At 41.2% G+C, this 14210-nt stretch overlaps 1 protein-coding gene across 2 annotated transcripts; it reads left to right on the top strand.

Moving 5' to 3' along the window:
* Positions 1-1366: 1366 nt before the first annotated feature.
* LOC116313626 (protein NLRC3-like) lies at positions 1367-13465 on the top strand. 2 transcript variants are annotated; one of them, XM_039600818.1, is made up of 9 exons: positions 1367-2051; positions 2364-2521; positions 3585-3704; positions 3810-3994; positions 4091-5909; positions 6559-6732; positions 7813-7986; positions 11666-11844; positions 12976-13465. In XM_039600818.1, the coding sequence occupies exons 1-8, from the start codon at positions 2028-2030 to the stop codon at positions 11841-11843; spliced, it is 2832 nt and encodes a 943-aa protein (XP_039456752.1). In that variant the 5' UTR covers positions 1367-2027; the 3' UTR covers position 11844; positions 12976-13465. The 2 variants fall into 2 exon arrangements, with proteins under 2 accessions (XP_039456752.1, XP_039456751.1); XM_039600817.1 differs by having other exon boundaries at positions 1367-2521.
* The last annotated feature ends 745 nt before the right edge of the window (positions 13466-14210 follow it).

Genomic DNA, 14210 nt, shown 5'->3' with positions numbered 1-14210 from the left:
TTTGTCCTGTCTCTGCTTCCCTTAAAGCTCAACCGGTTGTTCAGATGGTCGCCCCTCCCTGAGCCTGCTTCTGCCCGAGGTTTCTTCCTGTTAAAAGTTTAAAAGTTTTTCCTTCCCACTGTCACCGAGTGCTTGCTCATAGAAGGTCATCTGATTGTTGGGGTTTTCTCTGTATTATTGTAGAGTCTCCAGCTTAGAATGTAAAGTGCCTTGAAATGACTGTTGTTGTGATTAATTGTCTGTCATTCAGTGCATTCAGTTTAGTAATCTCTATGAACAGAAACATGCAAATATCGAGACAGAAGATGAGCTACAAACAGAAGTAGAGTTCGCAGTCATTTCTATTTCTTTCTGGCTGTTTAAGCTCATGTGTAGATAGATTTCCATGTAAGTATCCAGAGGCCTGTTATGATGTCTGAGCCATGACTTCATCAAATTGATTAATTTTTTAGGTCTAACATTTTGATGGTTAAAAGTCACTCTTTAAACAGCCTGAGGAACAAAAAGGAAATAAGAAGCTTTAAATGTGTGTCCTTTGTCAACCGCTCTCATTGGATATCTTTGTACTGCAGGCAGTTGGCCACCAGAGAGCACTGTTTATCAAGTGCCCAGCTGACTTTTACGAGAAGACAGAAGTGCGCATGTCAAACTTCTCAGGGGGTAAAACTGATGAATTCATTTAGAGCTCCAAGCCCTGGCCTGGAATTTCCTGCTCTTTCAGAGAGAAAGGCGCACTCCCTGAGCGGGGGACTGTGATAGGTCAAGCTGTCTCCTTGAGCCTTATTTAGACCTATCTGAATCCACAAGATAGGAATGTTCATGCAGTCGAGCCAGAACAAGAAAATGACAAAACTGTTCTGACAATACGAGATCTGAATGAGCTAACCACCATACAGAGAGAATGTATACTGTCTCACATACTCCTTTGGCTGCTTCAGCCTTACTGCAAAAACGCCGAAGGGGAATAAATTTCCAGCTTGTCAGGCCAGAAGATTTCAAACTCTACTGGAAACCTTCAGCCCTCAGCTGCTGTGGCCACAGATGCAGAAAAGGAAAGAGGAACCGCAACTTCCCGAAGCCACTGGAAGACCTCAAAGTCTTTCAGTTCAGTCCAGAATCAGAACCATTTCAGCCTTGGAGGACAGATCACCATGACAGAAGAACAATCACTGATCAAGTTGTTAAAGTCTAACCCAGACAGCTCAGATTCCATAAGTGACAGGCTGTTTAGGACTGTAAACTTATAACAACATTTGTAAAAAGGATCATTCTCCTCATCAGGAAGTCTCTGAACTGTACATGTTAGGAAAATGTTGAATGTAATCCCCAAACAGGTACATTTTTAGTCACATTAGATTCACAGAGAGCAGGTAACTTTCTTCTAAGCGCACTCAGGTATTGCTAACATTGGTGCCCCACCATTATCCCTCAACTCAAAAGTGTAGTCTTCATGTGAACTTTAGGCTAGCAGCATAAACATCCACGACTGTAGCGCTAAAAACTGCAACAGTTTTCACTTTACTGACCTTATTCCATGTTAACCACCAGAATAGCTGACATTTTACCTATAGTGTACATCATTTCTACTCCTATTTTTTTCAATTATTGCTTTTTTTTTTTTTTCTTTTTTGTTGTTGTTGTTACAAAAGATTCAGTGTCAGTGAGGGTCAAAGAAAATCTCCAAATGATATGTCAGAAAACCATGTAGGTGGTGTAAATTTCTACTCTCAGTCTGGCCAGGACTGAGTTGCCCAGCAAAACCAAAAAGTAGAGCGTTTGATTTAAAAATAAACCTTATCACAGAATCTCCAAGTAACTCTACAGGTTCTGAGTTTCCATAAAACCAAGAAAAATATTCATCCATTTTCTGTGTGGCAGACTTGCTGTAACTGTGTGGCTTTGTTCGGTGATAAACAGTTCTCGTGTACAGTAATACATGCATATGATTTCCTGAAAATTGAGATGGCAGGAAGTGGTTTTCTGCTCAATAGCGAAAGTATTTAGAGTTCAAACTTCATTTTACAGAAATGGAGCTCAAGGAGGGAAAGAAGGTAATTGTTATTGTGTATTTATATGATGTAAGAATAACCATAAACAATTGTTTTTGACCGAAAAGATGTGCCTCAATTCTGAACATCTTTGTACTTGTAGCACATTTTGGTACATGCGCTTGTGACATAACATACACAGGAGCATGGTGGAGGAAAATAAACATGGGGTCTGCTGTCTCGTGGACTGCAAGAGAAAATAAGGATCTGCTCATTTATGAGAATTGTCAGCTTGCTTTATTACACACTAGACTCCTGTCTGCAGTGTGTTTGTGTTTTACTTCCTGTTCCAGGTGTGAAGTTTTTGTCTTTCAGTGTTGCCGGTTTCTCTCAGATGCACTGAAAATGAGGGATCTGCATCAAGAGGATTACAGAGCAGAGTCTCCAGGATCCAGCTGTCTATCTATGAAGAGTGACTGGTCCAAAGCTCAGCCTCCAGTGTTCAACACTGAACCTGGACCCTCAGACACTAAGTAAGAGATACTTTCTGTCTGTAGATCGAACTGAAGATAATTCATTTCATAGGAAGACAAAACTAAAGGCTGTTTTCTAGTGTCAAATTAACCCACTTTCTGATTTTTAACCTTTTTCTATTGAACAAACAAAGTCATTCAAACCTACTGACGCTCTTTACTATATCCAGCTGCAATCTAATGTGTTTACCCACCAAAGACCATGAAGTTATCTTGATGAACAGAACTGGTCACAATATAATGGCAAAAGCTGAACTGTAGATAAACAGATGCTGATGTTGCTGACTAGAAGTACACACTGCTCACTGCTCAATAAAAGGAACACTTGGAAAACACATTAGATCTCAACAGGGAAAGAGTGATGCTGGATATCTATACTGGTTTGGACTGGGTAATATGTTAGGAATGAAAGGATGTAACATTGTTTGATGGAAATGGAAATGATCAACATACAGAGGGCTGAATTCAAAGACACCCCGAAATATAAAGGGAAAAGTTATGTGACAGGCTTGCTTATTTCACCAATCAGCTGTGTTGGATCAAGGAAACATCTAAAACCTGCAGGACACCGGCCCTCGAGGCCTGGAGTTTGACACCTGTGCACTAGAGGATGTCAGGCCGTCAGGTCACCCTCATGAAGTCCGTTTCTAATTTTTTGGTCAGAGACAATTGTTTGGTAAAGACATTCTACGGCTCTGTTTAACTTACTCCTAGATTAATTGCCTGTCTGCTGGACCTTCATACACTTGAGATTGTGCTGGGAGACTAAGCAACCCTTATGGCAATGGGATGTAATGATGTGCCATTTTGGAAAAGTTGGACTAACTGCAGCCTATGTTTGAGTCAATAGTCTGTGCTCTTGAATGTAATTCTATCAGGAAGTTACAAGTGAGCACTTCTTAAATCCTCTCTTAATCACAGTGGCCTGACTGCTCAGCCTCGTTTCATGGCAAAACACAAAACTGTCTCAAAAACTGCCATGAAAAAAAACCCCAACAAAAACATTTTATGTCCATGAATGACAAGGGTTTTTTGGGGGGTTATGCTTTGTTTGTGTTTCCAGAGGTCAACACCACATACACATCACATCATCTGCAGAATCTAGCTGTGTGTCTGCGAAGAGTGACTGGTCCAAAGAGCATAATCCAAACTTCAGTGATGAACCCGCCACCTTAGACAAACAGTAAGAGACTGTTTCTGCTGAACTGAGTACTTATATTTAAAGTCTATATTTCTGACTTTACTGTGTATTTTTCTGGTCAGAATCTTTTTTCCTTTATGTCCACAGAGAGAAGAGTTATGTTAGTGTGGAGGAGCAGCTATCCTACTGTGCTTTGTGTCAGGACATCCTGAAGCATCCAGTCTCTACCAATTGTAGACACTGGTTTTGCAGACAAGGGAGAGACTCCTTGTGTCCACAGTGTGGATGCAAGTCCAAAGTGCAGACCGCCAGTCAGAGAGGTTGTGCTCAAAGTACGACTGAACATCTAAAGCCTGGACTTCTTATTGTGATGGGCATTAAAGAGTTTTCTGTCTATTTAGCATCATTGTTTTTCTTTCTTTTAGCAGATGTTGGCCTGCAAGAGGTTTTAGATGAACATAAGATCAGTCTAAGGAGGAGATGTGAACATGTGACTGAAGGAAGTGATGAAACAGGAAGTGGGACTCTGCTCAACAGGATCTACACTGAGCTTTACATCACAGAGGAACAGAGTGAAGAGGTTCATACCCAACATGAGGTGAGGCAGCTGGAGACAGCTTCCAAGACCATCCATGACACTCCAATCAGGTGCCAGGACATCTTTAAAGCTTTAGCTGACCAACAGAGACCCATTAGAGTTGTTCTAACAAATGGCATTGCCGGCATTGGAAAAACATTCTCAGTGCAGAAGTTCACTCTGGACTGGGCAGAAGGTTTGGAGAACCAACATGTCAGTGTAGTGATTCTGCTTTCATTCAGGGAGCTGAACCTGATCAGAGATGAGCAGTACAGTCTTCTGGAGCTGCTCCATGTTTTCCATCCAACATTACAGAAGGTCACAGCAGAGCAGCTCGCTGTCTGTAAACTTTTGTTCATCTTTGATGGCCTGGATGAAAGCAGACTTTCATTGGATTTCACCAACAGGAAGCTCGTGTCTGATGTCACACAGAAGTCATCAGTCAGCGAGCTGCTGACAAACCTCATCGAGGGGAATCTGCTTTCTTCTGCTTTCATCTGGATAACTTCCCGACCTGCAGCAGCCAATCAGATCCCTCCGATATGTGTGGACAGGGTGACAGAAGTACGAGGCTTCACTGATGCCCAGAAGGAGGAGTACTTCATGAGCAGATTCAGTGATGAAGAGCTGTCCAGCAGAATCATCTCACACATGAAGACATCCAGGAGCCTCCACATCATGTGTAGAATCCCAGTCTTCTGCTGGATCACTGCTACAGTTCTGGAGCACATGTTGACTACAGAGCAGAAAGGAGAGCTGCCCAAGACCCTGACTGACATGTACTCACACTTCCTGCTGGTCCAGACAAAGAGAAAGAAGCACAAATACCATGAGGGACATGAGACAAGTCCACAGGAGCTGATGGAGGCTGACAGGGAAGTTCTCCTGAAGCTGGGGAGGCTGGCCTTTGAACATCTGGAGAAAGGAAACATCTTATTTTACCAAGAAGACCTGGAGCAGTGTGGTCTGGATGTCACAGAGGCCTCAGTGTACTCAGGAGTTTGTACAGAGATCTTCAAAAGAGAGTGTGGTATCTTCCAGAAACCAGTCTACTGCTTTGTTCATCTGAGCATCCAGGAGTTTCTGGCTGCTGTCTACATGTTCCACTGTTACAGCAACAGGAAGGAAGAGGAGCTGGAGAAGTTTCTGAGAAATGATTTTCCTGATTTATTTACCGATGATTTTGATGATGGCATGGCCATCTATTTTCAAGAGGACTTTCTGTCCACTGTCATGCAGAAATCTCTCCAAAGTAAGAATGGCCACCTGGACCTATTTGTCCGCTTTGTTCATGGCCTGTCACTAGACTACAACCAGAGACTCTTAGGAGGTCTGCTCAATAAGACAGAGTACAGTCCAGAAATCATCCAGAGAGTCATCAATAATCTGAAAAAGATGAAGAGTGGTAAAATCTCTCCTGATAGAAGTATCAACATCTTTCATTGTTTGATGGAGATGAATGACCTCTCAGTACATCAGGAGATCCAAGAGTTCCTGAAGTCAGAAAACAGATCAGAGAAGGAACTCTCTGACATCCATTGCTCAGCTCTGGCCTACATGCTGCAGATGTCAGAGGAGGTTCTGGATGACCTAGACCTGAATAAGTATAACACATCAGAGGAGGGACGGCGAAGACTTATTCCAGCTGTAAGGAACTGCAGAAAGGCACGGTAAGACCAGATATAGTAAACATCAAAAATAGTTAGTGCTCAAATTTATGTTGTAAAGTACTGATTATATGAGAGAAAGACTCATTCTGCAGAAATTGACAAGATCTTTTGACAGTACTTTTCTAGCTTCTCATGGTAATTCTGTCTGATTTGCTGTCTGCTAGAATTGCCACATTGCCACTGTCAGTCCTACTTTGTCTGACCTACTTGCATCTTTGAGTAGTTCATGGTGGCCTATCTCATACCCAGGCACTTGCAAAAGAGTCCATTATGGAAAATTCCCAGCATGAGATGATAGAGGAATAACAAAGTGATGGATCAGAGCCTCCTCATCCAGCCCTTGCAATGCAAAAAGTATATTTTAATGGCTAGTTTTAAAAGTAGAGAGGATGTCTGTCTTTCAAATTTAAACTATAGTTAGCTACCACAAGTGGATCAAGTAACTGCTTTTTAAGTATTGTGTTAATATTTAATCTGATGCTGTTCAGTTAGTTTAATTTTAGTTTAATTTCTATACTGTTTGGACAACAGACTCTAAATGTTCCACTTATGTAGATGAAGCTGGAAGTTTTCAAGTGTTTCTCATCAAATGCAAGAAATATCATTTGTCCACTTTATAACCTTTGTGGTGATATATTTGCCATCACAGGCTTTCTAGCTGTGAACTCTCAGAAAGTCACTGTGAAATTGTCGCATCAGCTCTGAAGTCCAGTCCCTCCCATCTGACAGAACTGGACCTGAGTGGAGCCAAACTCCCTGATTCAGCTTTGAAGCAGCTGTTTACTGGTCTAGAGAGTGCAAACTGTAGGCTGGAGACTCTAAGGTCAGTTCATCAAGACTGTTTTTATTTTGAAGATATTTTAATAATTTGAATGGCAATATTCAATTGAATTTCAATTCTGTTTTATTTGCATAGTGCCAGATCACAACAATAGTGAACTCAAGCTGCTTTACATTGTAATATGAAGACCCATAGAGTCATCACCATATGTTTTTCATCCCCACTGCCACATTTTGTTGCAGTGGGAATGAAAAACTTGAAAACATGTTCCTATGATTTTTAGGCCCACATACAATAACCACAGTTTTATCTTAATTTAGAAGCAGTAAATTTGAGGTGATCCAGGTCCTTAGAGCTTTACATTCCTGCAGTTTAATTAATTGGTGTGTTTCATCTGTCTTTGTTGACAGATAAAGTTGAGTATCATCTCAACATAGCAATGCAAACGTATTCTATGCCTTCTAATAATACTGCCTAAGGGAAGCATGCATAATGCAAATACATTTGGTCCCATCACAGAACCATGGCAGAACCAGGAGCTCCATAATTAACCCCAATTATATGAACCTTTAGGTTTGGGTGTCCAGGACTTGAATTTTAGTGGATATAGGTGCATAATTGAATTGACTTTTGCAATTCCAGGACACACACACACGTGCGCGCGCACACACACACACAAATGACAAGCTGAAGACCACTTGTTCCTGTAGCAGATGAAATACCTTCAAAATTGGCCCATCATGTATGTTTTTTTTCTCGGTGTTTACACAGCGTTTTGCTGCTGAGCTGCAGTGAAGGCATAGTAACTCAGAGAGTGAATTTTTTTTTTTTCAATACTTTATTTCACTGCTTGGTTATGCACTCAACTGGTTTGTTTACAAGAAGAAGGTCATGCGATACATTGTGTTGATATGAACAGGTTATTGAATGCTATACTGACATTTAGATGATGTGTGTAGAAGTCTGACATGATGATGATGATACACAATGATAGAACCAACGCAACAGACCAAGTCACTACTCATTTTAGAGAAAAGTTTGTTCATCAGCGTGTAATAATGTTGAGATGCACATTTAACACTTAAACACATCTGATTGGATTATAAATAATTCTTTATTCAGTTTATGGGATTGCAGTTTGTCAGACATCAGCTGTGCTGCTCTGGTGTCTGCTCTCAAGTCCAACCCCTCCCATCTGAAATATTTGGACTTGAGTCTCAACAAACTGCAAGATTCAGGAGTGAAACACCTATGTGATTTTCTTCAGAGTCCACACTGCAGATTGGAGACTCTGAGGTCAGTTTACTTAGCTCTCTCTCACTCACCCTTTCACTCCCTATATATGATCTGAAAAATTTCTTTTCTTGTCACAATGTATTCTAATGTATTTTGAGGATGTTCGGTGAAATACTAGCATTTATTTTATTTACTTCAGTGTAACATCACAATAGTTTCTGATAATTTACACTTATTGATCAGCACACACACACACACACACACACACACACACACATACACTGGCCTGTAAATTTGTAACTTCATGGTAATCAAAGCTGAGTTGACCATTTTTATTTTATTTATTTATTTTTTTTGCTAGCTTTATGGTGCTAGTTCCCTTACGTGTCTTTTTTGTCCTAGACTTGTCTCTGTGTTTTTTCCTTAGTATCTCATTTGTAAAGTCGGTCTGGTCCATGCTTGTTTACCTTTCTGTTCTTGTGTCAAGTTTGTAGGGTTGTGTCTGTGTCTCCATGTTAGTTATTTCCTGTTTTATTTTGACAGTCTTTTTTCCCTTTTTTAAAATTCAGCTTTACTTCCAGTGTCTTGTGATTGATCCCAATTGTCCTCCCACCTATCCTCCCTCATTATCTCATGTCTCCCTCTGTTTATTGTCGTGTCCTCCTTCATGCTGTGTGCCTTGTGTGTTCGAAGTTCCTTGACTCTAGCCTTGCCCCAGTTTTGTGTTTTGGTATTTTGTTCCTTTGAGTTCCAGCAATACAGCTGCCTATGTATTTGAACTGTGTCCTCTGTGTCCTATATACTGGGTCCAAAACTTGAAGCACAATACTTCATGACACCACAAACTGATAATCAGTTAATCAAGTGCATTTGATTAGAAGCGTGACTTCTGCTCACCCTCTTAAATTTTACGTCAGCAGTGATAACATAGTGTTTTCACACCTATAGTTTGTTTATGCTTCAGTTCAATTCAATTTTATTTATACAGCACCAAATCACACGAACAAAAATACATTTAAAAAAAACAGCAATCATATGGCCCCCCCTATGAGCAAGCACTTTAGCAACAGCGGAAAGGAAAAACTCCCTTTTAAGAGGAAGAAACCTACTGCAAAACCAGGCTCAGGGAGGGGCGGCCATCTGCTGCGACCGGTTGGGGTGAGAGAAGGAAGACAGGATAAAAGAAATGCTGTAGAATACAGCCAGAGATTAATAACAAGTATGATTCTTGTATGAAATAATTTCCCCTAGGGATCAATAAAGTATTCTGATTCAATGAAGAGAGGTCTATTAACACATAGTGAATGAGAAAGGTGACTGACAAAGAAATAAACAATCCATCATGGGTCTCCCCCAGCAGTCTACACCTATTGCAGCATAAGTAAGGGAGGGTTCAGGGTCACCTGATCCAGCGCTAACTATATGCTTTAGCACAAAGGAAAGTTTTAAGCCTAATCTTAAAAGTAGAGATAGTGTCTGTCTCCTGAATCCAAACTGGAAGCTGGTTTCATACTTGTCCGTATCAGTTTATGATTTGATTTATTTTCACACAGAGAAAAATCCAAGTGAAATCCATACAAGTCAAAATGTGTCACTACAAACCACGTGAGAATGTTCACTCCACTTACAGTGGCTTGCAAAAGTAGTCAGCCCCCTTGAACTTTTCCACATTTTGTCACATTACAGCCACAAACATGAATCAATTTTATTGGAATTCCACGTGAAAGACCAATACAAAGTGGTGTACACGTGAGAAGTGGAACGAAAATCATACATGATTCCAAATATTTTTTACAAATAAATAACTGAAAAGTGGGGTGTGCGTAATTATTCAGCCCCCTGAGTCAATACTTTGTAGAACCACCTTTTGCTGCAATTACAGCTGCCAGTCTTTTAGGGTACGTCTCTACCAGCTTTGCACATCTACAGACTGAAATCCTTGCCCATTCTTCTTTGCAAAACAGCTCCAGCTCGGTCAGATTAGATGGACAGCGTTTGTGAACAGCAGTTTTCAGATCTTGCCATAGATTCTCGATTGGATTTAGATCTGGACTTTGACTGGGCCATTCTAACACATGGATATGTTTGGTTTTAAACCGTTCCATTGTTGCCCTGGCTTTATGTTTAGGGTCGTTGTTCTGCTGGACGGCGAACCTCCGCCCCAGTCTCAAGTCTTTTGCAGACTCCGAGAGGTTTTCTTCCAAGATTGCCCTGTATTTGGCTGCATCCATCTTCCCATCAACTCTGACCAGCTTCCCTGTCCCTGCTGAAGAGAAGCACCCCCAGAGCATGATGCTGCCACCACCATATTTGACAGTGGGGATGGTGTGTTCAGAGTGATGTGCAGTGTTAGTTTTCCGCCACACATAGCATTTTGCATTTTGGCCAAAAAGTTTCATTTTGGTCTCATCTGACCAGAGCACCTTCTTCCACATGTTTGCTGTGTCCCCCACATGGCTTGTGGCAAACTGCAAACGGGACTGCTTATGGTTTCTTTCTTCTTGCCACTTGCCCATAAAGGCCAACTTTGTGCAGTGCACGACTAATAGTTGTCCTATGGACAGATTCCCCCACCTGAGCTGTAGATCTCTGCAGCTCGTCCAGAGTCACCATGGGCCTCTTGGCTGCATTTCTGATCAGCGCTCTTCTTGTTCGGTCTGTGAGTTTAGGTGGACGGCCTTGTCTTGGTAGGTTTACAGTTGTGCCATACTCCTTCCATTTCTGAATGATCGCTTGAACAGTGCTCCGTGGGATGTTCAAGGCTTGAGAAATCTTTTTGTAGCCTAAGCCTGCTTTAAATTTCTCAATTTGGAATCATGTATGATTTTCGTTCCACTTCTCACGTGTACACCACTTTGTATTGGTCTTTCATGTGGAATTCCAATAAAATTGATTTATGTTTGTGGCTGTAATGTGACAAAATGTGGGAAAGTTCAAGGGGGCTGAATACTTTTGCAAGCCACTGTAAGTGGAGTGAACATTCTCATGTGGTTTGTAGTGACACATTTTGACTTGTATGGATTTCACTTGGATTTTTCTCTGTGTGAAAATAAATCAAATCATAAACTGATACGGACAAGTATGGAACTGTATTGGCCAGTGGTGTTTGGGGTAGGAGCAGCTAAAGTTGGTCCTACCCCAACTTTAGTTTTGTGTCTGGACCAATAGAGACCAACAGAGAACATGAAGAATTGCGAAGGGAGGAAACAAACCAGTTCAATATAAATGAATTAAACACCACAGGTGTGAAAACACCCTTAGTTTCTCCACTCGCTGCTTTTACTATTTTGGCTTAGCTTTCTTTAAATAAACAATGACACATTACTTTTTCTACATCTAAGGTTGTATTAAACTATTATTAAGACCTTTTAAAGACCAGATTTTTTAAAATTATGTTCTAATAGTAGATAAAACCTTGGAACCAAGTGGTGCACTTTCTTTTTACAATAACATGAAATAATATGCAGTAATAGAAGTAAAGTAGTTCTTGAATAATACACAGTGTGTTTCTGCTTACAACAAAGATCTGAAAACTGACGAATACTTTTGCAAGCCACTGTACATTTTATTCATTTACCTATGCACCATACATTTGGTAATTTAATAATTACAGAGTTTTGGGAGGATTCTTATACAATAGCCACTTACAACTGGGCATACAGGTTATAGATGCGTATTTAAAAACTCAGGAGATCTGATTGCATAATAAATGATTTTATATGTTTTACTTTTTATTTAGATTGTATCGTTGCGGTTTGTCAGTGATCAGCTGTGCTGCTCTGGTGTCTGCTCTCACGTCCAACCCCTTTCATATGAAACATCTTGACCTGAGCTACAACAAGTTGCAGAATTCAGATGTGCAGCACCTGCTTGAGCTTCTGAAGAGTCCACAATGTAGACTGGATCTTAGGATCTGAGGTCAGTAGAAGGTTGGAGTGGTGCTTACAGTAATATTTTCCTAAACAGAGTTATATGAAAGCAAAGACCCAGTGTTTCCTGCAAACCTGCAGCCTCCAATATATCCACTATCCTCTGCACATGTCTAAGCCATTGCTTGTTCTTTCAACACAATACAACCTGTCAGTTTCATCTCTGTCACAGTTCTGGAATCCCTCTGACTAAAGCCTGCAAATCAGTGGCTCTTATTTCAGAGAACCAAAAGTGCATTTAGCAACCATTTAATACTCATAGAGAGCACAAGCTCTGCCAAGTTCCAGGAAACATATTTATACATCTGTCCTGTCAGTGCTTGTTTATTAGCATCCGTGTTTATTAGTCAGCTGATATTTCAGAGTCAGATATGTTTACAAACTAGGGCTGTCAACGTTAATGCGTCATCACGATTAACAAGATTAAAATTTTAACGCATTTAACCCATCTGAGTGCAGAAAGGACAAACTTTGGAGAAATGCGTTGACAGAGACATTTCAGGGATTTTGAGTTATTCTGTGCTCCAGATCAGCGGTCCCCAACCCCCGGGCCTCGGACTGGTACCGGTCCGTGAGTCGTTTGGTACCGCGCAGCGAGAGTTCAGGCTCAGGTGTGAAATGTATGGTTTTCAGGGTTTTTATCGGTTTTCAGCGTTATTTTGTTATCGTTTTTATCGTTAACTCGGTTTTCCTGGGTCTTTTCACGTGTGTTATGAATAAATCTTCTTTTTTTCGGTACCGGTACTAGTTTTATTTTGTTGTATTTATCCGCGACACCTTAAAGGTCAGTCCGTGAAAATATTGTCGGGCATAAACCGGTCCGTGAGGCAAAAAAGGTTGGGGACTGCTGCTCCAGATGGGTTAATTGCATTAAACATTTTAATCACGTTAATCATGATGACGGATTAATCCACATTAAGGTTGACAGCCCTATTATGAACATATGAAGACTCTGTTTCAGTGGAACAACAGGAAATGGTCCACTCTTGCTCTGAACAGGAATCAAGTCCCTGCAGATCTTCATATTGGACATTCTGCATTACTGACTGACAGGTGATGATGATGATGACTGTTAATATCTATAAACAATCAGTTAGAAAATATGTTGTTTTTTCTGCAGAGTGATGTCATTTTGGTAAACAAGACAGCGTGTGTGCCAAGAGAGGATAAGCTGTGTCTTGATGATGTTGAAGTAGCAATGTTCTGACTGGGCCATGTTACTGGGAGGTTGAGTGGAGAGCAGAGCTTCATCCAGCAGTGACTGACAGAGGAGTCATCACCTCACAGAAGCTGTTTCTTTCAGGTGAAGATAGATAATCCATCACTAAAGTGTTTCAGGAGTCTCAGAGGTTTATTTCCACTGTGGACTTGAATGACATCTGCAGGTTTGAGACTAAAAATCTCTGCAAGTGTGAGCTTCTAGCTCAGCAAGTTCAGTCCAACATGTTGATATGAGACCTGAAAGGAAGCTGGCTACACTACACAGCTCCTCCCCGACTAGGGATGGGTACCGGTTCTGACATAAACGGTAGTAACCAGACCGAAAAGCAGCGCACATTTCGGTGCTTTATTTCGGTGCTTTATTTCGGTGCTTTTTTTTTCCTGAGCCAATTCTAGCCAATCATTTTACGTTTCCGAGGATAGTAGGCGGGGCCAGGTACGTACGTTCTTTTAGAGCAGAGCTACAGATTAAAAATGCCCAAGGCGAAGCGATCAAAAGTCTGGCTGTACTTCACAGCAAAAGATGCAAACTCAGCAGCCTGCAACAAGTGCTTTAAGGTGATACTGTGATACTGTCAAAGGAGGTAACACCTCAAATGTGATAAACCACCTGGCGACGCATAGCGTTTTTTTTAAAGCCGAGAAATGCGCCGTGTTTGATAGCTTGCAGCGAGACCTCACACCGTGCACATCTACTGCGGGTGTGGTGCCTGTTATTGGACCCAGAGTTAGCAACATCCCCCAAAAACCCAAAGAGTAGAGTCCTGGCCCCTAGCCCTGCCAGCGTAGCAGAAATGATGACGGATGATGATGGCAGCAGCAGCCGTTCTCCTCTGCGTGAGTAGCTTCATGTTGTTCATGTGTAATTAACGTTGAGTACGCTAACCACATTATTACATTAATGCATGTAAGGTGAACTAGCAAACACCGTCGTAGTTACATGCGGCTGTCTTCTTGTTTGATGGCAGATACTCCCTTCACCCTGGCCAAAAAGGCTAAAATGACCAAAGAAAAAGTGGAAAACAGTTAAACATGAGAGGTTTTTGGACAAAGTTTGTGTTTTTTCCATTGTTTAAGCACTGCCTCCAGCCAAGAGTGATACCATATATGCCCTATAGCTGCAGAAAAGGCTAA

Source organism: Oreochromis aureus, linkage group 17, assembly GCF_013358895.1.
Source record: "Oreochromis aureus strain Israel breed Guangdong linkage group 17, ZZ_aureus, whole genome shotgun sequence".
NCBI lineage: Eukaryota > Metazoa > Chordata > Actinopteri > Cichliformes > Cichlidae > Oreochromis > Oreochromis aureus.
Note: the sequence above shows the minus strand (reverse complement) of the source record. Positions and strands in the feature narration are given on the sequence as shown.